At 35.9% G+C, this 27,606-nt stretch overlaps 1 protein-coding gene across 2 annotated transcripts in view; it reads right to left on the bottom strand.

Moving 5' to 3' along the window:
* Nucleotides 1-27,606, bottom strand: part of AK4 (adenylate kinase 4) — a 373,778-nt gene that overhangs the window by 189,943 nt on the left and 156,229 nt on the right. For both annotated transcript variants that reach the window (XM_053693679.1, XM_053693678.1), the window contains exon 3: nt 23,107-23,226. In XM_053693679.1, coding sequence (XP_053549654.1) covers nt 23,107-23,226 — 120 coding nt within the window. The remainder of the gene's footprint in view (nt 1-23,106; nt 23,227-27,606) is intronic.

Genomic DNA, 27,606 nt, shown 5'->3' with positions numbered 1-27,606 from the left:
TTCCGACCACGGAACCGGATGGATCACTCCCATTGTTAACAGATCTTGTACGCAGCGTAGAAACGCTTCTTTCTTTATCTGGTTTGTTGACAACCTTGACAGATGAAATCTCCCTCTTGGGGGAGATAATTTGAAGTCTAGAAGGTATCCCTGAGATATGATCTCTAGTGCCCAGGGATCCTGAACATCTCTTGCCCAGGCCTGGGCGAAGAGAGAGAGTCTGCCCCCTACTAGATCCGGTCCCGGATCGGGGGCTCTCGGTTCATGCTGTCTTTGGGGCAGCAGCAGGTTTCCTGGCCTGCTTGCTTTTGTTCCAGGACTGGTTAGGCTTCCAGCCTTGCCTGTAACGAGCAACAGCTCCTTCCTGTTTTGGTGCAGTGGAGGTTGATGCTGCTCCTGTTTTGAAATTCCGAAAGGGACGAAAATTAGACTGTCTAGCCTTAGCTTTGGCCTTGTCTTGAGGTAGGGCGTGGCCCTTACCTCCCGTAATGTCAGCGATAATTTCTTTCAAACCGGGCCCGAATAAGGACTGCCCCTTGAAAGGTATATTAAGTAATTTGGACTTAGAAGTAACATCAGCTGACCAGGATTTTAGCCACAGTGCCCTGCGTGCCTGTATGGCGAATCCTGAGTTCTTAGCCGTAAGTTTGGTTAAATGTACTACGGCCTCCGAAATGAAAGAATTAGCTAGTTTAAGGACTCTAAGCCTGTCCGTAATGTCGTCTAGCGTAGAGGAACTAAGGTTCTCTTCCAGCGACTCAATCCAAAATGCTGCCGCAGCCGTAATCGGCGCGATACATGCAAGGGGTTGTAATATAAAACCTTGTTGAACAAACATTTTCTTAAGGTAACCCTCTAATTTTTTATCCATTGGATCTGAGAAAGCACAGCTATCCTCCACCGGGATAGTGGTACGCTTAGCTAAAGTAGAAACTGCTCCCTCCACCTTGGGGACCGTTTGCCATAAGTCCCGAGTGGTGGCGTCTATTGGAAACATCTTTCTAAATATTGGAGGGGGTGAGAACGGCACACCGGGTCTATCCCACTCCTTAGTAACAATTTCAGTTAGTCTCTTAGGTATAGGAAAAACGTCAGTACTCGCCGGTACCGCAAAGTATTTATCCAACCTACACAGTTTCTCTGGTATTGCAACAGTGTTACAATCGTTGAGAGCTGCTAAGACCTCCCCTAGTAGTACACGGAGGTTCTCCAATTTAAATTTAAAATTTGAAATATCTGAGTCCAATCTGTTTGGATCAGAACCGTCACCCACAGAATGAAGCTCTCCGTCCTCATGCTCTGCGAGCTGTGACGCAGTATCAGACATGGCCCTAGCATTGTCAGCGCACTCTGTTCTCACCCCAGAGTGATCACGCTTGCTTCTTAGTTCAGGTAATTTAGACAAAACTTCAGTCATAACAGTAGCCATATCTTGTAATGTTATCTGTAATGGCCGCCCAGATGTACTAGGCGCCAAAATATCACGCACCTCCCGGGCGGGAGATGCAGGTACTGTCGCGTGAGGCGAGTTAGTCGGCATAACTCTCCCCTCGCTGTTTGGTGAAATTTGTTCACATTGTACAGATTGACTTTTATTTAAAGTAGCATCAATACAGTTAGTACATAAATTTCTATTGGGCTCCACCTTGGCATTGGAACAAATGACACAGATATCTTCCTCTGAGTCAGACATGTTTAACACACTAGCAAAAAACTTACAACTTGGTTATAATCTTTTTTAGCAAAAAACGTACTGTGCCTCAAAGAGGTACTAACGATTAAATGACAGTTGAAATAATGAACTGAAAAACAGTTATTGCATCAAATTTTAAAACAACACAACTTTTAGCAAAGGTTTGTTCCCATTAGTAAAAAACAACACTAATTAAATTTGTACATAAGAAAACAAAACAACGTTTTTTATACACAGTCACTATAAGAATTCTCACAGCTCTGCTGAGAGAATTTACCTCCCTTCAAAGAAGTTTGAAGACCCCTGAGATCTGTCAGAAATGAACCGGATCATGCAGGACATATAAAAGTAGCTGACTGGAATTTTTTGATGCGTAGCAAAGAGCGCCAAAAACGGCCCCTCCCTCTCCCACACAGCAGTGAAGAGAAACGAAACTGTCACAATTAAAGCAAAAAACTGCCAAGTGGAAAATAATGCCCAAACATTTATTCACACAGTACCTCAGCAATGTAAACGATTCTACATTCCAGCAAAAACGTTTAACATGAGAATAGTTATTAAAAGGATTAGTGACCTTAACACAGTAGTTCCGGTGAAATACCATCCCCAGAATACTGAAGTGTATACATACATGTCATTTTAACGGTATGGCAGGCTTTTCTCATCAATTCCATTCAGAAAATAAAAACTGCCACATACCTCAATGCAGATTCATCTGCCCGCTGTCCCCTGATCTGAAGCCTTTACCTCCCTCAGATGGTCGAGAACAGCAATATGATCTTAACGACTCCGGTTAAAATCATAGTAAAAAATCTCTGTCAGATTCTTCCTCAAACTCTGCCAGAGAAGTAATAACACGCTCCGGTGCTATTTTAAAATAACAAACTTTTGATTGAAGTCATAAAAACTAAGTATAATCACCATAGTCCTCTCACACATCCTATCTAGTCGTTGGGTGCAAGAGAATGACTGGGACTGACGTAGAGGGGAGGAGCTATATGCAGCTCTGCTGGGTGAATCCTCTTGCATTTCCTGTTGGGGAGGAGTTATATCCCAGAAGTAATGATGACCCGTGGACTGATCACACATAACAGAAGAAATTCCTACCTTAATTCCGATTGGCTGATAGAATCCTATCAGCCAATCGGAATTCGAGGGACGCCATCTTGGATGACGTCCCTTAAAGGAACCGTCATTCGTCGTCTAGTCGTCGGAAGAAGAGGATGGATCCGCGCTGGAGGTCTTCAAGATGGAGCCGGTCGTCATCGGATGGAAGAACATAGAAGATGCCGCTTGGAGAAGATGTTTGCCGGTCCGGATGTCCTCTTCTTGCCGGATAGGAGGAAGACTTTGGACCCTCTTCTGGACTTCTTCAGTGGATGTCTAGCCCCCGCTTGGGTTGGATGAAGATCTTGGAGCCAGGACGGATCGGTGAACCTGGCATGGTGAAGACAAGGTAGGAAGATCATCAGGGGCTTAGTGTTAGGTTTATTTAAGGGGGGTTTGGGTTAGATTAGGGGTATGTGGGTGGTGGGTTGTAATGTTGGGGGGGGGGGTATTGTATGTTTTTTTTTACAGGCAAAAGAGCTGAAATTCTTGGGGCATGCCCCGCAAAGGGCCCTGTTCAGGGCTGGTAAGGTAAAAGAGCTTGTAACTTTTTAAATTTAGAATAGGGTAGGGAATTTTTTATTTTGGGGGTCTTTGTTATTTTATTAGGGGGCTTAGAGTAGGTGTAATTAGTTTAAAATTGTTGTAATATTTTTCTTATGTTTGTAAATATTTTTTTATTTTCTGTAACTTAGTTCTTTTTTATTTTTTGTACTTTAGATAGTTTATTTAATTGTATTTATTTGTAGCAATTGTGTTTAATTAATTTATTGATAGTGTAGTGTTAGGTTAATTGTAGGTAATTGTAGGTAGTTTATTTAATTATTTTATTGATAGGGTAGTGTTAGGTTTAATTATATCTTAGGTTAGGATTTATTTTACAGGTAAATTTGTAATTATTTTAACTAGGTAACTATTAAATAGTTCTTAACTATTTAATAGCTATTGTACCTGGTTAAAATAAATACAAAGTTACCTGTAAAATAAATATTAATCCTAAAATAGCTATAATATAAATGTAATTTATATTGTAGCTATATTAGGATTTATTTTACAGGTAAGTATTTAGCTTTAAATAGGAATCATTTATTTAATAAGAGTTAATTTATTTCGTTAGATAAAAATTATATTTAACTTAGGGGGGTGTTAGTGTTAGGGTTAGACTTAGCTTTAGGGGTTAATACATTTATTAGAATAGCGGTGAGCTCCGGTCGGCAGATTAGGGGTTAATAATTGAAGGTAGGTGTCGGCGATGTTAGGGAGGGCAGATTAGGGGTTAATACTATTTATGATAGGGTTAGTGAGGCGGATTAGGGGTTAATAACTTTATTATAGTAGCGCTCAGGTCCGGTCGGCAGATTAGGGGTTAATAAGTGTAGGCAGGTGTCGGCGACGTTGTGGGGGGCAGATTAGGGGTTAATAAATATAACATAGGGGTCGGCGATGTTAGGGGCAGAAGATTAGGGGTACATAGGGATAACGTAGGTGGCGGCGATTTGCGGTCGGAAGATTAGGGGTTAATTATTTTAAGTAGCTTGCGGCGACGTTGTGTGGGGCAAGTTAGGGGTTAATAAATGTAATACAGGGGTCGGCGGGGTTAGGGGCAGCAGATTAGGGGTACATAAGTATAACGTAGGTGACGGTCGGCAGATTAGGGGTTAAAAATTTTAATCGAGTGGCGGCGATGTGGGGGGACCTCGGTTTAGGGGTACATAGGTAGTTTATGGGTGTTAGTGTAGTTTAGGGTACAGTAGTTAAGAGCTTTATAAACCGGCGTTAGCCAGAAAGCTCTTAACTCCTGCTTTTTTCAGGCGGCTGGAATCTTGTCGTTAGAGCTCTAACGCTCACTGCAGAAACGACTCTAAATACCAGCGTTAGAAAGATCCCATTGAAAAGATAGGCTACGCAAATGGCGTAGGGGGATCTGCGGTATGGAAAAGTCGCGGCTGTAAAGTGAGCGTTAGACCCTTTAATCACTGACTCCAAATACCAGCGGGCGGCCAAAACCAGCGTTAGGAGCCTCTAACGCTGGTTTTGACGGCTACCGCCGAACTCTAAATCTAGGCCTTAGTGTCTATAAAACAATGGGAGCTGCCATGTTGTAACTTAGGTTACCTTCTCATATAAAATACTATATTTCAGGCTCCTCCAACCTAAAAGGTAAGTGGCCAACCCGTATAATTCCTATCACCTAGATTACGAGTTTTGCGTTAGAGGCTGTACGGTGCTAACGAGCAGTTTATGCTCACCGCTCACTATCACTCGCGCTGGTATTACGTTTTTTTACAAACCAGACAAGAAGTGAGCGTTGAGCAAAATTTTGCTCATTACCGCACTCCAATACCAGAGCTGCTTACGTTAGCGGTAAACTGGTGTAACGTGGAACAGCCAATAGAATTCCAGCTTAATCCTATTGGCTGATTGCATCAGCCAATAGGATATTTTCTACCTTAATTCCGATTGGCTGATCAATTCTATCAGCCAATCGGAATTGAAGGGACGCCATTTTGGATGACGTCATTTAAAGGAACCTTCATTCCAGAAGAGCTGTCGGATGAAGAGGATGCTCCGCATCGGATGTCTTGAAGATGGACCCGCTCCACGCCGGATGGATGAAGATAGAAGATGCCGTCTGGATGAAGACTTCTGCCCGTCTGGAGGACCTCTTCGCCCGGCTTGGATGAAGACTTCTCCCGGTAAGGTGATCTTAAAGGGGTTAGTGTTAGGTTTTAAGGGGGATTGGGTGGGTTTTAGAGTAGGGTTGGTTGCGTGGGTGGTGGGTTTTAATGTTGGGGGATTTGTAATTTTTCTTGTAATTTGTTTATTATTTTACGTAATTTAGTGTTTTATTTTTGGTACTTTAGATAATTTTATTTAATTTAGGCAAGTCATTTAATTATAGTGTAGTGTTAGGTGTCATTGTAACTTAGGTTAGGTTTAATTTTACAGGTACTTTTGTATTTATTTTAGCTAGGTAGTTATTAAATAGTTAATAACTATTTAATGACTATTCTACCTAGTTAAAATAAATACAAAAGTACCTGTAAAATTAAACCTAATAGGGGGTGTTAGGGTTAGGGTTAGACTAAATACAAAAGTACCTGTAAAATTAAACCTAATAGGGGGTGTTAGGGTTAGGGTTAGACTTAGATTTAGGGGTTAATAACTTTAGTATAGTGGCGGCGACGTTGGGGGCAGCAGATTAGGGGTTAATAAATGTAGGTAGGTGGCAGCGATGTTAGGGACGGCAGATTAGGGGTTTATAATATTTAACTAATGTTTGCGAGGCGGGAGTGCGGCGGTTTAGGGGTTAATATATTTATTATAGTGGCGGCGATGTCCGGTTTGGCAGATTAGGGGTTAAAAAATTTTTTTTGTGTTTGCGATGCGGGAGGGCCTCGGTTTAGGGGTTAATAGGTAGTTTATGGGTGTTAGTGTACTTTTTAGCATTTTAGTTAAGAGTTTTATGCTATGGCATTGTAGTATAAAACTCTTAACTACTAACTTTAAAATGCGGTACCAGTCTTGACAGGAGAGGGTCTACCCCTCACTTTTTGGCAGACTTGTAATACCGGCGCTATGCAAGTCCCATTGAAAAAAGAGGAAACGCAATTTAAGTATGTGTATTTGCGGTATTTCCAAGTCTGGCCAAAAAAGTTAGCGGTACACCTGTACCTGCAAGACTCGTAATACCAGCGAACGTTAAAAAGCAGCGTTAGGACCTCTTAACGCTGCTTTTTTAACCTAACGCACAACTCGTAATCTAGCCGTATGCACATACATACGGCTAGATTACGAGTTGTGCGTTAGGTTAAAAAAGCAGCGTTAGGACCTCTTAACGCTGCTTTTTTAACCTAACGCACAACTCGTAATCTAGCTGTATGTATGTGCATCATTTTTGCTTTGTTATTTGTTAGTGAAACGAAGACCAAAAATAGCCATGGTCTGCAGTATTTGTCTATTTTCGACGCTGATATATTTGCTAAAAAGTGCAACACACAAAAATCTGTGCACGTACAAAACAGCCAAATGTCACAGACCGTAATCATTTTCGGGCTTTGCTTCACTAACGAATAATGCACATACCTAGTAATTAGCAACTACGTACTACTGATAGCAATGTAGGAGACAGTAAATTGGAGGAAATATCTTTGCGTGTCTGCCTGGTTCTGCACCATAACAAAGATACAACACCACATAACATTAGCAGGAACATAATGGCACAATACTAGCCAAACAAATAAATATAAGACTTGTTCTTTACAGATGAACGCTAAAGTTAAAAAGAAACTGAACCCAATTTTTTTCTATCGTGATTCAGATAGAGCATGCAATTTTAAGCAACTTTCTAATTTACTCCTATTATCAAATACTTTTCATTCTCTTGGTATCTTTATTTGAAATGCAAGAATGTAAGTTTAGATGCCGGCCCATGTTTGGTGAACACACTGTGATGTTCTTGCTGATTGGGTAAATTCACCTACCAATAAACAAGTGCTTTCCATGGTTATGAACAATAAAATAGCTTAGATGCCTTCTTTTCCAAATAAAGATAGCAAGAGAACAAATAAAAATTGATAATAGGAATAAATTAGAAAGTTGTTTAAAATTGCTGCTCTATCTGAATCATGAAATAAAAATGTGGGTTCAGTGTCCCTTTAACAAATTTTCACTATTTTGTTACAGTCCCTTTAAACAGTCAACAAACAAGCGAGTGCATGTGACAAACTAATGCATGTGACAAACAAATGAATGCATGTGACAATCTAATGCATGTGACAAACTAATGCATGTGACAAACAAATGCATGTGACAAACTAATGCATGTGACAAACAAACTAATGAATGTGACAAACTAATGCATGCCACAAACTAATGAATGTGACAAACTAATGCATGTGACAAATAAACTAATGCATGTGACAAACTAATGCATGTGACAAACAAACTAATGCATGTGACAAACTAATTAATGCATGTGACAAACAAACTAATGCATGTGACAAACAAACTAATGCATGTGACAAACTAATTAATGCATGTGACAAACTAATGCATGTGACAAATGAACTAATGCATGTGACAAACTAATGCATGTGACAAACTAATTAATGCATTTGACATACAAACTAATGCATGTGACAAACTAATGCATGTGACACACAAACTAATGCATGTGACAAAAAAACTAATGCTGTGACAAACTAATGCATTTAACAAACAAACTAATGCATGTGACAAACTAATGCATGTGACAAACTAATGCATGTGACAAATAAACTAATTCATGTGACAAACTAATGCATGTGACAAACAAACTAATGCATGTGACAAACTAATGCATGTGACAAACTAATGCATGTGACAAACAAACTAATGCATGTCACAAACTAATGCAAGTGACGAACAAACTAATGAATGTGACAAATAAACTAATGCATGTGAAAAATAAACTAATGCATGTGAAAAATAAACTAATGCATGTGACAAACTAATGCATTTAACAAACAAACTAATGCATGTAACAAACTAATGCATGTAACAAACTAATGCATGTGACAAATAAACTAATGCATGTGACAAACAAACTAATGCATGTGACAAATAAACTAATGCATGTGACAAACAAACTAATGCATGTGACAAATAAACTAATGCATGTGACAAACTAATGCATGTGACAAACAAACTAATGCATGTGACAAATAAACTAATGCATGTGACAAACAAACTAATGCATGTGACAAATAAACTAATGCATGTGACAAACTAATGCATGTGACAAACTAATGCATGTGACAAATAAACTAATGCATGTGACAAACTAATGCATGTGACAAATAAACTAATACATGTGACAAACTAATACATGTGACAAACTAATGCATGTGACAAATAAACTAATGCATGTGACAAACAAGCTAATGCATGTGACAAACTAATGCATGTGACAAACTAATGCATGTGACAAATAAACTAATGCATGTGACAAACTAATGCATGTGACAAACTAATGCAAGTGACAAACAAACGAATGCATGTGACAAATAAACTAATGCATGTAACAAACTAATGCATGTGACAATTTAATGCATGTGACAAACTAATACATGTGACAAATAAACTAATGCATGTGACAAACTAATACATGTGACAAACTAATGCATGTGACAAATAAACTAATGCATGTGACAAACAAGCTAATGCATGTGACAAACAAACTAATGCATGTGACAAACGAATGCATGTGACAAACAAACTAATGCATGTGATAAACTAATGCATGTGACAAACAAGCTAATGCATGTGACAAACTAATACATGTGACAAACAAGCTAATGCATGTGACAAACTAATGCATGTGACAAACTAATACATGTGACAAATAAACTAATGCATGTGACAAACTAATACATGTTACAAATAAACTAATGCATGTGACAAACTAATGCATGTGACAAACTAATGCATGTGACAAATAAACTAATGCATGTGACAATCAAACTAATGCATGTGACAAACTAATGCATGTGACAAACAAACTAATGCATGTAACAAACTAATGCATGTGACAAACTAATACATGTGACAAACAAACTAATACATGTGACAAACTAATGCATGTGACAAATAAACTAATGCATGTGACAAACTAATGCATGTGACAAATAAACTAAAACATGTGACAAATAAACGAATGCATGTGACAAACTAATACATGTGACAAATAAACTAATGCATGTGACAAACTAATACATGTGACAAACTAATGCATGTGACAAACAAACTAATACATGTGACAAACTAATGCATGTGACAAATAAACTAATGCATGTGACAAACTAATGCATGTGACAAATAAACTAATACATGTGACAAAAAACTAATGCAAGTGACAAACTAATGCACGTGACAAATAAACTAATGCATGTGACAAATAAACTAATGCGTATGACAAATAAAGTAATGCATGTGACAAACTAATGCATGTGACAAATAAACTAATACATGTGACAAATAAATTAATGCATGTGACAAATAAACTAATGCATGTGAGAAATAAACTAATGCATGTGACAAATAAACTAATGCATGTGACAAACGAATGCATGTGACAAACAAACTAATGCATGTGACAAACAAACTAATGCATGTGACAAACGAATGCATGTGACAAACAAACTAATGCATGTGACAAATGAATGCATGTGACAAACAAACTAATGCATGTGACAAACAAACTAATGCATGTGATAAACTAATGCATGTGACAAACTAATGCATGTGACAAACAAACTAATGCATGTGACAAACGAATGAATGCATGTGACAATCCAATGCATGTGACAAACAAATGCATGTGACAAACTAATGCATGTGACAAACAAATGCATGTGACAAACTAATGCATGTGACAAACAAACTAATGAATGTGACAAACTAATGCATGCGACAAACAAACTAATGAATGTGACAAACTAATGCATGTGACAAACTAATTAATGCATGTGACACACAAACTAATGCATGTGACAAACTAATGCATGTGACAAACTAATTAATGCATGTGACACACAAACTAATGCATGTGACAAACTAATGCATGTGACACACAAACTAATGCATGTGACAAATAAACTAATGCTGTGACAAACTAATGCATTTAACAAACAAACTAATGCATGTGACAAACTAATGCATGTGACAAACTAATGCATGTGACAAATAAACTAATTCATGTGACAAACTAATGCATGTGACAAACAAACTAATGCATGTGACAAACTAATGCATGTGACAAACAAACTAATGCATGTGACAAACTAATGCAAGTGACGAACAAACTAATGAATGTGACAAATAAACTAATGCATGTGACAAACTAATGCATGTGACAAACTAATGCATGTAACAAACTAATGCATGTGACAAACTAATGCATGTGACAAATAAACTAATGCATGTGACAAACTAATGCATGTAACAAACTAATGCATGTGACAAATAAACTAATGCATGTGACAAACAAACTAATGCATGTGACAAACTAATTAATGCATGTGACACACAAACTAATGCATGTGACAAACTAATGCATGTGACACACAAACTAATGCATGTGACAAATAAACTAATGCTGTGACAAACTAATGCATTTAACAAACAAACTAATGCATGTGACAAACTAATGCATGTGACAAACTAATGCATGTGACAAACTAATGCATTTAACAAACAAACTAATTCATGTGACAAACTAATGCATGTGACAAACTAATGCATGTGACAAACTAATGCATGTGACAAACAAACTAATGCATGTGACAAATAAACTAATGCTGTGACAAACTAATGCATTTAACAAACAAACTAATTCATGTGACAAACTAATGCATGTGACAAACTAACACATGTGACAAACTAATGCATTTAACAAACAAACTAATGCATGTGACAAACTAATGCATTTAACAAACAAACTAATGCATGTGACAAACTAATGCATTTAACAAACAAACTAATTCATGTGACAAACTAATGCATGTGACAAACTAATGCATGTGACAAACTAATGCATGTGACAAACAAACTAATGCATGTGACAAATAAACTAATGCTGTGACAAACTAATGCATTTAACAAACAAACTAATGCATGTGACAAACTAATGCATTTAACAAACAAACTAATTCATGTGACAAACTAATGCATGTGACAAACTAACACATGTGACAAACTAATGCATTTAACAAACAAACTAATGCATGTGACAAACTAATGCATTTAACAAACAAACTAACACATGTGACAAACTAATGCATGTGACAAACTAATGCATGTGACAAACAAACTAATGCATGTGACAAACTAATGCAAGTGACGAACAAACTAATGAATGTGACAAATAAACTAATGCATGTGACAAACAAACTAATGCATGTGACAAACTAATGCATGTGACAAACAAACAAATGCATGTAACAAACTAATGCATGTGACAAATAAACTAATGCATGTGACAAACAAACTAATGCATGTGACAAACTAATGCATGTGACAAATAAACTAATGCATGTGACAAACTAATACATGTGACAAACTAATGCATGTGACAAATAAACTAATGCATGTGACAAACAAGCTAATGCATGTGACAAACTAATGCATGTGACAAACTAATGCATGTGACAAATAAACTAATGCATGTGACAAACTAATGCATGTGACAAACTAATGCAAGTGACGAAGAAACGAATGCATGTGACAAATAAACGAATGCATGTGACAAATAAACTAATGCATGTGACAAATAAACTAATGCATGTAACAAACTAATGCATGTGACAATTTAATGCATGTGACAAATAAACTAATGCATGTGACAAACAAACTAATGCATGTGACAAACAAACTAATGCATGTGACAAACTAATACATGTGACAAATAAACTAATGCATGTGACAAACTAATACATGTGACAAACTAATGCATGTGACAAATAAACTAATGCATGTGACAAACAAGCTAATGCATGTGACAAACAAACTAATGCATGTGACAAACGAATGCATGTGACAAACAAACTAATGCATGTGATAAACTAATGCATGTGACAAACAAGCTAATGCATGTGACAAACTAATACATGTGACAAACAAGCTAATGCATGTGACAAACTAATGCATGTGACAAACTAATACATGTGACAAATAAACTAATGCATGTGACAAACAAACTAATGCATGTGACAAACTAATGCATGTGACAAACTAATACATGTGACAAATAAACTAATGCATTTAACAAACTAATGCATGTAACAAACTAATGCATGTGACAAACAAACTAATGCATGTGACAAACTAATTAATGCATGTGACACACAAACTAATGCATGTGACAAACTAATGCATGTGACACACAAACTAATGCATGTGACAAATAAACTAATGCTGTGACAAACTAATGCATTTAACAAACAAACTAATTCATGTGACAAACTAATGCATGTGACAAACTAATGCATGTGACAAACTAATGCATGTGACAAACAAACTAATGCATGTGACAAACAAACTAATGCATGTGACAAACAAACTAATGCATGTGACAAACTAATGCAAGTGACGAACAAACTAATGAATGTGACAAATAAACTAATGCATGTGACAAACAAACTAATGCATGTGACAAACTAATGCATGTGACAAACAAACAAATGCATGTAACAAACTAATGCATGTGACAAACTAATGCATGTGACAAACAAACTAATGCATGTGACAAACTAATGCATGTGACAAATAAACTAATGCATGTGACAAACTAATGCATGTGACAAACAAACTAATGCATGTGACAAACTAATGCATGTGACAAACAAACTAATGCATGTGACAAACTAATGCATGTGACAAATAAACTAATGCATGTGACAAACTAATACATGTGACAAACTAATGCATGTGACAAATAAACTAATGCATGTGACAAACAAGCTAATGCATGTGACAAACTAATGCATGTGACAAACTAATGCATGTGACAAATAAACTAATGCATGTGACAAACTAATGCATGTGACAAACTAATGCAAGTGACAAACAAACGAATGCATGTGACAAATAAACTAATGCATGTAACAAACTAATGCATGTGACAATTTAATGCATGTGACAAATAAACTAATGCATGTGACAAACAAACTAATGCATGTGACAAACAAACTAATGCATGTGACAAACTAATACATGTGACAAATAAACTAATGCATGTGACAAACTAATACATGTGACAAACTAATGCATGTGACAAATAAACTAATGCATGTGACAAACAAGCTAATGCATGTGACAAACAAACTAATGCATGTGACAAACGAATGCATGTGACAAACAAACTAATGCATGTGATAAACTAATGCATGTGACAAACAAGCTAATGCATGTGACAAACTAATACATGTGACAAACAAGCTAATGCATGTGACAAACTAATGCATGTGACAAACTAATACATGTGACAAATAAACTAATGCATGTGACAAACAAACTAATGCATGTGACAAACTAATGCAAGTGACGAACAAACTAATGAATGTGACAAATAAACTAATGCATGTGACAAATAAACTAATGCATGTGACAAACTAATGCATTTAACAAACTAATGCATGTAACAAACTAATGAATGTGACAAATAAACTAATGCATGTGACAAACTAATGCATTTAACAAACTAATGCATGTAACAAACTAATGAATGTGACAAATAAACTAATGCATGTGACAAACAAACTAATGCATGTGACAAACTAATTAATGCATGTGACACACAAACTAATGCATGTGACAAACTAATGCATGTGACACACAAACTAATGCATGTGACAAATAAACTAATGCTGTGACAAACTAATGCATTTAACAAACAAACTAATGCATGTGACAAACTAATTCATGTGACAAACTAATGCATGTGACAAACTAATGCATGTGACAAACAAACTAATGCATGTGACAAACTAATGCAAGTGACGAAACAAACTAATGAATGTGACAAATAAACTAATGCATGTGACAAATAAACTAATGCATGTGACAAACAAACTAATGCATGTGACAAACTAATGCATGTGACAAATAAACTAATGCATGTGACAAACTAATACATGTGAAAAACTAATGCATGTGACAAATAAACTAATGCATGTGACAAACAAGCTAATGCATGTGACAAACTAATGCATGTGACAAACTAATGCATGTGACAAATAAACTAATGCATGTGACAAACTAATGCATGTGACAAACTAATGCAAGTGACGAACAAACGAATGCATGTGACAAACTAATGCAAGTGACAATTTAATGCATGTGACAAATAAACTAATGCATGTGACAAACAAACTAATGCATGTGACAAACTAATACATGTGACAAATAAACTAATGCATGTGACAAACTAATGCATGTGACAATTTAATGCATGTGACAAATAAACTAATGCATGTGACAAACAAACTAATGCATGTGACAAACTAATACATGTGACAAATAAACTAATGCATGTGACAAACTAATACATGTGACAAACTAATGCATGTGACAAATAAACTAATGCATGTGACAAACAAGCTAATGCATGTGACAAACAAACTAATGCATGTGACAAACGAATGCATGTGACAAACAAACTAATGCATGTGATAAACTAATGCATGTGACAAACAAGCTAATGCATGTGACAAACTAATACATGTGACAAACAAGCTAATGCATGTGACAAACTAATGCATGTGACAAACTAATACATGTGACAAATAAACTAATGCATGTGACAAACTAATGCATGTGACAAATAAACTAATGCATGTGACAATCAAACTAATGCATGTGACAAACTAATGCATGTGACAAACAAACTAATGCATGTAACAAACTAATGCATGTGACAAACTAATACATGTGACAAACAAACTAATACATGTGACAAACTAATGCATGTGACAAATAAATTAATGCATGTGACAAATAAACGAATGCATGTGACAAACTAATGCATGTGACAAACAAACTAATACATGTGACAAACTAATGCATGTGACAAATAAACTAATGCATTTGACAAACTAATGCATGTGACAAATAAACTAATACATGTGACAAACAAACTAATGCAAGTGACAAACTAATGCACGTGACAAATAAACTAATGCATGTGACAAATAAACTAATGCGTATGACAAATAAAGTAATGCATGTGACAAATAAACTAATGCATGTGACAAACTAATGCATGTGACAAATAAACTAATACATGTGACAAATAAACTAATACATGTGACAAATAAATTAATGCATGTGAGAAATAAACAAATGCATGTGACAAATAAACTAATGCATGTGACAAACGAATGCATGTGACAAACAAACTAATGCATGTGACAAACAAACTAATGCATGTGACAAACGAATGCATGTGACAAACAAACTAATGCATGTGACAAATGAATGCATGTGACAAACAAACTAATGCATGTGACAAACAAACTAATGCATGTGATAAACTAATGCATGTGACAAACTAATGCATGTGACAAACTAATGCATGTGACAATCTAATGCATGTGACACACTAATGCATGTGACAAATAAACTAATGCATGTGACAAATAAACTAATGCATGTGACAAACTAATGCATGTGACAATCTAATGCATGTGACACACTAATGCATGTGACAAATAAACTAATGCATGTGACAAATAAACTAATGCATGTGACAAACTAATGCATTTAACAAACAAACTAATGCATGTAACAAACTAATGCATGTGACAAATAAACTAATGCATGTGACAAACAAACTAATGCATGTGACAAACTAATGCATGTGACAAATAAACTAATGTATGTGATTGCCCTGGCCTAGCATTGTGGTTTCCCATTAGCTTCCCTAACACCATTATCTTGCTCCCAGCATAATATTAGCCTTGGCCCTTAGCTGTGCAGAGCGCTTTCCCCCAATGCACCTGCAGTTTAAATAACTATTTCTGAATGCCTTTAGACTAACTTATTTAATGTGTCTACTTTACTATGATCCCATGAATGATATAAAGAAATAGATATTCCACCTTACTTTCAAAGATACATACCCCAAGCAGACACTCCCTGTATATATATGTACTCATGATGCTAATTAGAAGACTCCCCAAGTCATGTATACCACCCTCATCTAATCTAAATTTTTGGGAAACTCAGATTTGCTATATAACTACCTTAAAAGGCTCCGCCCCCCCCCCCCCCTTCATTTTCCTCACCCTTTTACTGAGCGGCTCTTGCCCGCTGAATTTCCCTTCTATGCATTTCGGCCCAAGAGAGGCCAGACAAAAGCCAACTCCCTACATCATACAGTTATAAGATTATACAGTATCTCCTATATCAGAGTAGGGATCATTTGCTATATTATATAAAAAACGAGGTTTCATTGTTATGTGTCTCAGTCACCCTTGTTCACTATAAACTAATCTACACTTTAAGCCCATGGTCTCAGAAGTAGTGTTATAACTCATTTCAGTGGTTATTCTATCTTTATTGAATGTGTTTTACTATATGATTGCGGTTCTCATCTATAAATGTTCAGTAATACGGCTGCTTGAATACAGCGACAAACATTGTAACACAGAGACTTTAATGTTCTAGTTCAAATTTCCTTTTTACAAGAGACATGTATAATTATTCTTATTACTTGTGATTCGTGCCTGGACACATTATCTGTTTTGTAAATGCTTTTCATTACCTCAATAAAAAATTATTTCAAAAAAAAAAAAAACTAATGTATGTGACAAACTAATGCATGTGACAAACTAATGCATGTGACAAATAAACTAATGTATGTGACAAACTAACACATGTGACAAACTAATGCATGTGACAAATAAACTAATGCATGTGACAAACAAGCTAATGCATGTGACAAATAAACTAATGTATGTGACAAACTAACACATGTGACAAACTAATGCATGTGACAAATAAACTAATGCATGTGACAAACAAGCTAATGCATGTGACAAACTAATGCATGTGACAAACTAATACATGTGACAAATAAACTAATGCATGTGACAAACAAACTAATGCATGTGACAAATAAACTAATGCATGTGACAAATAAACTAATGTATGTGACAAACTAACACATGTGACAAACTAATGCATGTGACAAATAAACTAATGCATGTGACAAACAAGCTAATGCATGTGACAAACTAATGCATGTGACAAACTAATACATGTGACAAATAAACTAATGCATGTGACAAACAAACTAATGCATGTGACAAACTAATGCATGTGACATATAAACTAATGCATGTGACAAACTAATGCATGTGACAAATAAACTAATGCATGTGACAAACTAATGCATGTGACAAACAAACTAATGCATGTCACAAACTAATGCAAGTGACAAACAAACTAATGCATGTGACAAATAAACTAATGCATGTAACAAACTAATGCATGTGACAATTTAATGCATGTGACAAATAAACTAATGCATGTGACAAACAAACTAATGCATGTGACAAACTAATGCATGTGACAAACTAATACATGTGACAAACAAACTAATGCATGTGACAAACTAATACATGTGACAAACTAATGCATGTGACAAATAAACTAATGCATGTGACAAACAAGCTAATGCATGTGACAAACTAATGCATGTGACAAACTAATACATGTGACAAATAAACTAATGCATGTGACAAACTAATACATGTTACAAATAAACTAATGCATGTGACAAACTAATGCATGTGACAAACCAATGCATGTGACAAATAAACTAATGCATGTGACAAAGAAACTAATGCATGTGACAAACTAATGCATGTGACAAACTAATGCATGTAACAAACTAATGCAGGTGACAAACTAATACATGTGACAAACAAACTAATACATGTGACAAACTAATGCATGTGACAAATAAACTAAAACATGTGACAAATAAACGAATGCATGTGACAAACTAATACATGTGACAAATAAACGAATGCATGTGACAAACTAATACATGTGACAAACTAATGCATGTGACAAACAAACTAATACATGTGACAAACTAATGCATGTGACAAATAAACTAATGCATGTGACAAACTAATGCATGTGACAAATAAACTAATACATGTGACAAACAAACTAATGCAAGTGACAAACTAATGCACGTGACAAATAAACTAATGCATGTGTGACAAAACCAATCTCGCCACTGTACATTGGAGGGCCTGTTATGGAACATTCTTTGGGCTGGAGGTACATGGGCTTAAGGATACCCAGAGACTGCATGGAAATATGGAATTTTATATGCTGGACACCCCATGTACTTTCATAACTCTGTCTTATGTCTATGTCACCCTGTATCCATAAATACAGGATGGGTACAGGGTGTGAGTGCCCCTTGTGGGAGCAATTGTGACTCTATAAGCCAAGTGGGCATAAAAGACTTTATAGCTAATAAGAACTGTTCCTATATTCTGTAATAAGATGTATTCTATGTATGTTTCAGATCTGATTGTGTCTCAGGAGTCTGTCTAGGTAAACTGATTGTGTCCTTGTGTGATTATGTTAACAAGACTGCCCAACATCAGATTGTCTGAGTACTTAATATGTTAATCTGTTTTACCTGTGAATAGACAATTCTTAGAGGTTTGATACATTGTTCATATGTTTGCTTTACTGTTAAACCAATGCCCTCTGTAACCTGAAGCCAGGGTTATATTCAACCCCCCCATCTGGGGTCAAAACCTTTATAAATACTAAGCATTCAGCCTTTAATAAAGATATTCTGTTTAAACCTGAAATGTGGAGCTTGGTCTCATGTTTGCAGGGAAACTGATCGAGGTTGTGAAGTGCTGATTCTGTCTGCAGGACATTGTTCCCTGGTATTAACCCTTGGTATCCTGTTGGTACCGTAACAGCATGTGACAAATAAACTAATGCGTATGACAAACTAATGCATGTGACAAATAAACTAATGCATGTGACAAACTAATGCATGTGACAAATAAACTAATACATGTGACAAATAAAGTAATGCATGTGACAAATAAACTAATGCATGTGAGAAATAAACTAATGCATGTGAGAAATAAACTAATGCGTATGACAAACTAATGCATGTGACAAATAAACTAATGCATGTGACAAACTAATGCATGTGACAAATAAACTAATACATGTGACAAATAAAGTAATGCATGTGACAAATAAACTAATGCATGTGACAAATAAACTAATGCATGTGAGAAATAAACTAATGCGTATGACAAACTAATGCATGTGACAAATAAACTAATGCATGTGACAAACTAATGCATGTGACAAATAAACTAATACATGTGACAAATAAAGTAATGCATGTGACAAATAAACTAATGCATGTGACAAATAAACTAATGCATGTGACAAACTAATGCATGTGACAAATAAACTAATACATGTGACAAACAAACTAATGCATGTGACAAATAAACTAATACATGTGACAAATAAAGTAATGCATGTGACAAATAAACTAATGCATGTGAGAAATAAACTAATGCATGTGACAAATAAACTAATGCATGTGACAAACTAATGCATGTGACAAATAAACTAATGCATGTGACAAACTAATGCATGTGACAAACAAACTAATGCATGTCACAAACTAATGCAAGTGACAAACAAATGCATGTGACAAATAAACTAATGCATGTGAGAAATAAACTAATGCATGTGACAAATAAACTAATGCATGTGACAAATAAAGTAATGCATGTGACAAATAAACTAATGCATGTGACAAATAAAGTAATGCATGTGACAAATAAACTAATGCATGTGACAAATAAAGTAATGCATGTGACAAATAAACTAATGCATGTGACAAACTAATGCATGTGACAAATAAACTAATGCATGTGACAAATAAAGTAATGCATGTGACAAATAAACTAATGCATGTGACAAACTAATGCATGTGACAAATAAACTAATACATGTGACAAACAAACTAATGCATGTGACAAATAAACTAATACATGTGACAAATAAAGTAATGCATGTGACAAATAAACTAATGCATGTGAGAAATAAACTAATGCATGTGACAAATAAACTAATGCATGTGACAAACGAATGCATGTGACAAATAAACTAATGCATGTGACAAACTAATGCATGTGACAAACAAACTAATGCATGTCACAAACTAATGCAAGTGACAAACAAATGCATGTGACAAATAAACTAATGCATGTGAGAAATAAACTAATGCATGTGACAAATAAACTAATGCATGTGACAAATAAAGTAATGCATGTGACAAATAAAATAATGCATGTGACAAATAAACTAATGCATGTGACAAATAAAGTAATGCATGTGACAAATAAACTAATGCATGTGACAAATAAAGTAATGCATGTGACAAATAAACTAATGCATGTGACAAACTAATGCATGTGACAAATAAACTAATACATGTGACAAATAAAGTAATGCATGTGACAAATAAAGTAATGCATGTGACAAATAAACTAATGCATGTGACAAATAAACTAATGCATGTGACAAACTAATGCATGTGACAAATAAACTAATACATGTGACAAATAAAGTAATGCATGTGACAAATAAACTAATGCATGTGACAAATAAAGTAATGCATGTGACAAATAAACTAATGCATGTGACAAATAAAGTAATGCATGTGACAAATAAACTAATACATGTGACAAATAAAGTAATGCATGTGACAAATAAACTAATGCATGTGACAAATAAACTAATGCATGTGACAAACGAATGCATGTGACAAACAAACTAATGCATGTGACAAACAAACTCATGCATGTGACAAACGAATGCATGTGACAAACAAACTAATGCATGTGACAAACGAATGCATGTGACAAACAAATGCATGTGATAAACTAATGCATGTGACAAACTAATGCATGTGACAAACAAACTAATGCATGTGACAAACAAACTAATGCATGTGACAAACGAATGCATGTGACAAACAAACTAATGCATGTGATAAACTAATGCATGTGACAAACTAATGCATGTGACAAACAAACTAATGCATGTGACAAACAAACTAATGCATGTGACAAACTAATGCATGTGACAAACAAACTAATGCATGTGACAAACAAACTAATGCATGTGATAAACTAATGCATGTGACAAACAAACTAATGCATGTGATAAACTAATGCATGTGACAAACAAATTAATGCATGTGACAAACGAATGCATGTGACAAACAAACTAATGCATGTGACAAAAAAACTAATGCATGTGATAAACTAATGCATGTGACAAACAAACTAATGCATGTGATAAACTAATGCATGTGACAAACAAATTAATGCATGTGACAAACGAATGCATGTGACAAACAAACTAATGCATGTGATAAACTAATGCATGTGACAAACTAATGCATGTGACAAACAAACTAATGCATGTGACAAACAAACTAATGCATGTGATACACTAATGCATGTGACAAACTAATGCATGTGACAAACAAACTAATGCATGTGATAAACTAATGCATGTGACAAACAAACTAATGCATGTGACAAACAAACTAATGCATGTGATACACTAATGCATGTGACAAACTAATGCATGTGACAAACAAACTAATGCATGTGATAAACTAATGCATGTGACAAACTAATGCATGTGACAAACAAACTAATGCATGTGACAAACAAACTAATGCATGTGACAAACTAATGCATGTGACAAACAAACTAATGCATGTGACAAACAAACTAATGCATGTGACAAACTAATGCATGTGACAAACAAACTAATGCATGTGACAAACTAATGCATGTGACAAACAAACTAATGCATGTGACAAACAAACTAATGCATGTGACAAACAAACTAATGCATGTGACAAACTAATGCATGTGACAAACAAACTAATGCATGTGACAAACAAACTAATGCATGTGACAAACTAATGCATGTGACAAACAAACTAATGCATGTGACAAACAAACTAATGCATGTGACAAACTAATGCATGTGACAAACAAACTAATGCATGTGACAAACTAATGCATGTGACAAACAAACTAATGCATGTGACAAACAAACTAATGCATGTGACAAACAAACTAATGCATGTGACAAACTAATGCATGTGACAAACAAACTAATGCATGTGACAAACAAACTAATGCATGTGACAAACTAATGCATGTGACAAACAAACTAATGCATGTGACAAACATATTGTTGTTAATTTGTTCATGTAGTTAAAACTGTTACTCTAAAGGCCAGAAAGGATCAAATAAAGATCCAGCAGTGTCAGTTGATTGAAGCTCACATGCTTACTGGCTGACACTGCAATCACTTTTGTTCTTGGTCAGCTAATGAAGGCTGCTTGGGGATGGGGGGTGAAGCTGAGGATTAGTGGGATTGAGAGGGTGAGCATTGTATCTCTCTCTCTCTCTCTTACTCATGACAATAGTCATTCCATTAATGATGTCATAGGTGATGTCATTGATGAGCATCATTATCATGTGTGATGTCATCAGTGATGTAGTTATATCGTGTTAAACTTCCTAGGGAGAAGTGGGGGCAGTTCAGGTTAGGAATTTCCTAGCTTTTAAACTTAAACTCTGGCTTTAATGTTTTTGCCTGTATGTGTGCCTGTGTATTTAGCTACATAAGAAACCTAGCATTGCCCTATACTAAAGGCGCCTTACCATCAAGCAGCAAGTGTTGATCCATCCTTTTCTCTAACTCAGACAGCATTACCCGCGTTATTAGTTGATCTGGAACCGGATTCCCTTGCTCTAGGTACTGTCTGGCCAAGACTCCAATTTCTATGAACAAACAAAAGTGTTATTTATAAGAATCCACATTTACATTAAACAAAAATAATCTCAAATACTAAAAATAAGCAATTGTGATTTAAAGGAACATGAAAGTGAAAATGTTCATGGTTCACACAGCGCGTGCAATTTAACCCCTGTACGTCGCTGGTCTTTCTATGGGGGTTGCTTTTTCTACAGCTATTTTGGGAAGCCAGCACGAGGGACGGTCTAATAGCGCGGTTCTAGGAAGACAATGCCTTAATGACCAATGACGTACAGGGTACATTGTGGTCTTTTGGTTTCCTTTATTAATACTATTAAAAGGAACAATTAAGTAATGCAATTAAAAACATCTTTCCAATTTACTTTATTATTTAATTTTCCTTTTTTTTGCATCCTTTGCTGAAAAGCATATCTAGGTAGGCTCAGTCGCAGCAGTGCACAGCAGGGAGATAGATGGTGATTGGTGGCTACACACATACAACTCTTGTCAGATGTGTTCAGCTTGGAGCTGACTTTAACTATCGCCTAGATTTAGAGATCTGCAGCCAAAGGGGTGCGTTAGCTACGCGTGCTTTTTTCCCCCGCACCTTTTAAATACCGCTGGTATTTAGAGTTCACAGAAGGGCTGCGTTAGGCTCCAAAAAGGGAGCGTACAGGCATATTTACCGCCACTGCAACTCTCAATACCAGCGGTGCTTACGGACGCGGCCAGCTTCAAAAACGTGCTCGTGCACGATTCCCCCATAGGAAACAATGGGGCCGTTTGAGCTGGAAAAAAACCTAACACCTGCAAAAAAAGCAGCGTTCAGCTCCTAACGCAGCCCCATTGTTTCCTATGGGGAAACACTTCCTAAGTCTGCACCTAACACCCTAACATGAACCTCGAGTCTAAACACCCCTAACCTTACACTTATTGACCCCTAATCTGCCGCCCCCACTATCGCTGACCCCTGCATTTTATTATTAACCCCTAATCTGCCGCTCCGTACACCGCCGCAACTTACATTATAGCTATGTACCCCTAATCTGCTGCCCCTAACCCCCGCCGACCCCTATATTATATTTATTACCCGCTAATCTGCCCCCCCCAACGTCGCCGCTACTTACCTACAATTATTAACCCCTAATCTGCCGACCTCACCGCTACTCTAATAAATGTATTAACCCCTAAAGCTAAGTCTAACCCTAACCCTAACACCCCCTAAGTTAAATATAATTTTTATCTAACGAAATAAATTAACTCTTATTAAATAAATTAATCCTATTTAAAGCTAAATACTTACCTGTAAAATAAACCCTAATATAGCTACAATATAAATTATAATTATATTGTAGCTATTTTAGGATTAATATTTATTTTACAGGCAACTTTGTATTTATTTTAACCAGGTACAATAGCTATTAAATAGTTAATAACTATTTAATAGCTACCTAGTTAAAATAATTACAAAACTACCTGTAAAATAAATCCTAACCTAAGTTACAATTAAACCTAAGTTACAATTAAACCTAACACTACACTATCAATACATTAATTAAATAAAATACCTACAATTATCTACAATTAAACCTAACACTACACTATCAATAAATAAATTAAATACAAATACCTACAAATAAATACACTAACTAAAGTACAAAAAATAAAAAAAGAACTAAGTTACAAAAAATAAAAAAGAACTAAGTTACAAAAAATAAAAAAGAACTAAGTTACAAAAAATAAAAAAATTATTTACAAACATTATAAAAATATTACAACAATTTTAAGCTAATTACACCTACTCTAAGCCCCCTAATAAAATAACAAAGCCCCGATTCTATCAGCCAATCGGAATTAAGGTAGGAAAGTTCTGATTGGCTGATGGAATCAGCCAATCAGATTCAAGTTCAATCCGATTGGCTGATCTAATCAGCCAATCAGATTGAGCTTGCATTCTATTGGCTGATCCATTTTATTAGGGGGCTGATCCAGCCAATAGAATGCAAGCTCAATCTGATTGGCTGATTGGATCAGCCAATCGGATTGAACTTTAATCTGATTGGCTGATTCCATCAGCCAATCAGAGTTTTCCTACCTTAATTCCGATTGGCTGATAGAATCCTATCAGCCAATCGGAATTCGAGGGACGCCATCTTGGATGACGTCCCTTAAAGGAACCGTCATTCGTCGGGGAGTCATCGGCCAGGATGGATGTTCCGCGTCGGCGGGATGAAGATGGAGCCGGAAGAAAGAAGATTGAAGATGCCGCTTGATAGAAGACTTCAGCCGGATGATGGACCTCTTCAGCCCCGAATAGGAGGAAGACTTCGAACCCTCTTCTGGACGGATCGGTGATACCCGGCGTGGTGAAGACAAGGTAGGAAGATCTTCAGGGGCTTAGTGTTAGGTTTATTTAAGGGGGGTTTGGGTTAGATTAGGGGTATGTGGGTGGTGGGTTGTAATGTTGGGGGGTTATTGTATGTTTTTTTTACAGGCAAAAGAGCAGAATTCTTTGGGGCATGCCCCGCTAAAGGCCCTTTTAAGGGCTGGTAAGGTAAAGAGCTTTTCAATTTTTATTTTAGAATAGGGTAGGGCATTTTTTTATTTTGGGGTCTTTGTTATTTTATTAGGGGGCTTAGAGTAGGTGTAATTAGCTTAAAATTGTTGTAATATTTTTATAATGTTTGTAAATTATTTTTTTCTTTTTTTGTAACTTAGTTCTTTTTTTATTTTTTGTAACTTAGTTCTTTTTTTATTTTTTGTAACTTAGTTCTTTTTTTATTTTTTGTACTTTAGTTAGTTTATTTAATTGTATTTATTTGTAGGTATTTGTATGTAATTAATTTATTGATAGTGCAGTGTTAGGTTTAATTGTAACTTAGGTTAGGATTTATTTTACAGGTAATTTTTTATTTATTTTAACTAGGTAGCTATTAAATAGTTATTAACTATTTAATAGCTATTGTACCTGGTTAAAATAAATACAAAGTTGCCTGTAAAATAAATATAAATCCTAAAATAGCTACAATATAATTATAATTTATATTGTAGCTATATTAGGGTTTATTTTACAGGTAAGTATTTAGCTTTAAATAGGAATAATTTATTTAATAAGATTTATTTTATTTCGTTAGATTAAAATTATATTTAATTTAGGGGGGTGTTAGTGTTAGGGTTAGACTTAGCTTTAAGGGTTAATACATTTATTAGAGTAGCGGTGAGGTCCGGTCGGCAGATTAGGGGTTAATAATTGTAGGTAAGGTAGCGGCGACGTTGGGGGGGGGCAGATTAGGGGTTAATAAATATTATGTAGGGGTCGGCGGTGTTAGGGGCAGCAGATTAGGGGTACATAGGGATAATGTAGGTGGCGGCGGTGTGCGGTCGGCAGATTAGGGGTTAATAAGTGTAAGTAGGTAGCGGCGACGTTGGGGGGGGCAGATTAGGGGGTAATAAATATAATATAGGTGTCGGCGATGTTAGGGGCAGCAGATTAGGGGTACATAGGGATAATGTAGGTGGCGGCGGTGTGCGGTCGGCAGATTAGGGGTTAAAAAAATTTATTAGAGTGGCGGCGATGTGGGGGGGCCTCGGTTTAGGGGTACATAGGTAGTTTATGGGTGTTAGTGTACTTTAGAGCACAGTAGTTAAGAGCTTTATGAACCGGCGTTAGCCCAGAAAGCTCTTAACTCCTGGCTTTTCTCTGCGGCTGGAGTCTTGTCGTTAGATTTCTAACGCTCACTTCAGCCAAGACTCTAAATACCAGCGTTAGAAAGATCCCATTGAAAAGATAGGCTACGCAATTGGCGCAGGGGGATCTGCGGTATGGAAAAGTTGCAGCTGGAAAGTGAGCGTTAGACCCTTACCTACACTAATCTAAATACCAGCGGTAGCCCAAAACCAGCGTTAGGACCCTCTAACGCTGGTTTTGACGGCTAACTCAGAACTCTAAATCTAGGCGTATGTGTTTTATGCAGGTAATAGCACTATAATAAAATGCATTTGATCCCTTTCTTTCATTATGGCAGATATAATCATATACACAAAGCAAAGCTCGCAAGGCATTATACCATTTAGGTTTCAGAGGGACCAAGAGCATAACACATGGGTTTACTATTCATTTGCATTATACAATTAGTATTAGAGAATGTTATTATTGTTTGCATATTAATATGTGTTTAACCCCTGCAAAGTCAGCGCCAAACAGCAATGCACTGCTGGGAGCTAGCTGAACACGTGTTAAGCCTATGACAAGAGGAATATGTAGTCAGCAGCTAGCTCCCAGTAATGCTTTTAAGCTCCTGAGCTATATTTTTTTTAATCAAAGGACAGCAAGAGAACAAAACATATTTGATAAGAAAAGTCAATGGTAAAAATATCTTAACCCCTTAATGACCACAGGGATTGCA

This window comes from Bombina bombina, chromosome 10, assembly GCF_027579735.1.
Source record: "Bombina bombina isolate aBomBom1 chromosome 10, aBomBom1.pri, whole genome shotgun sequence".
Lineage (NCBI taxonomy): Eukaryota > Metazoa > Chordata > Amphibia > Anura > Bombinatoridae > Bombina > Bombina bombina.
The sequence above is the reverse complement of the archived record's forward strand: the minus strand, read 5'-3'. Positions and strand labels throughout refer to the sequence as shown.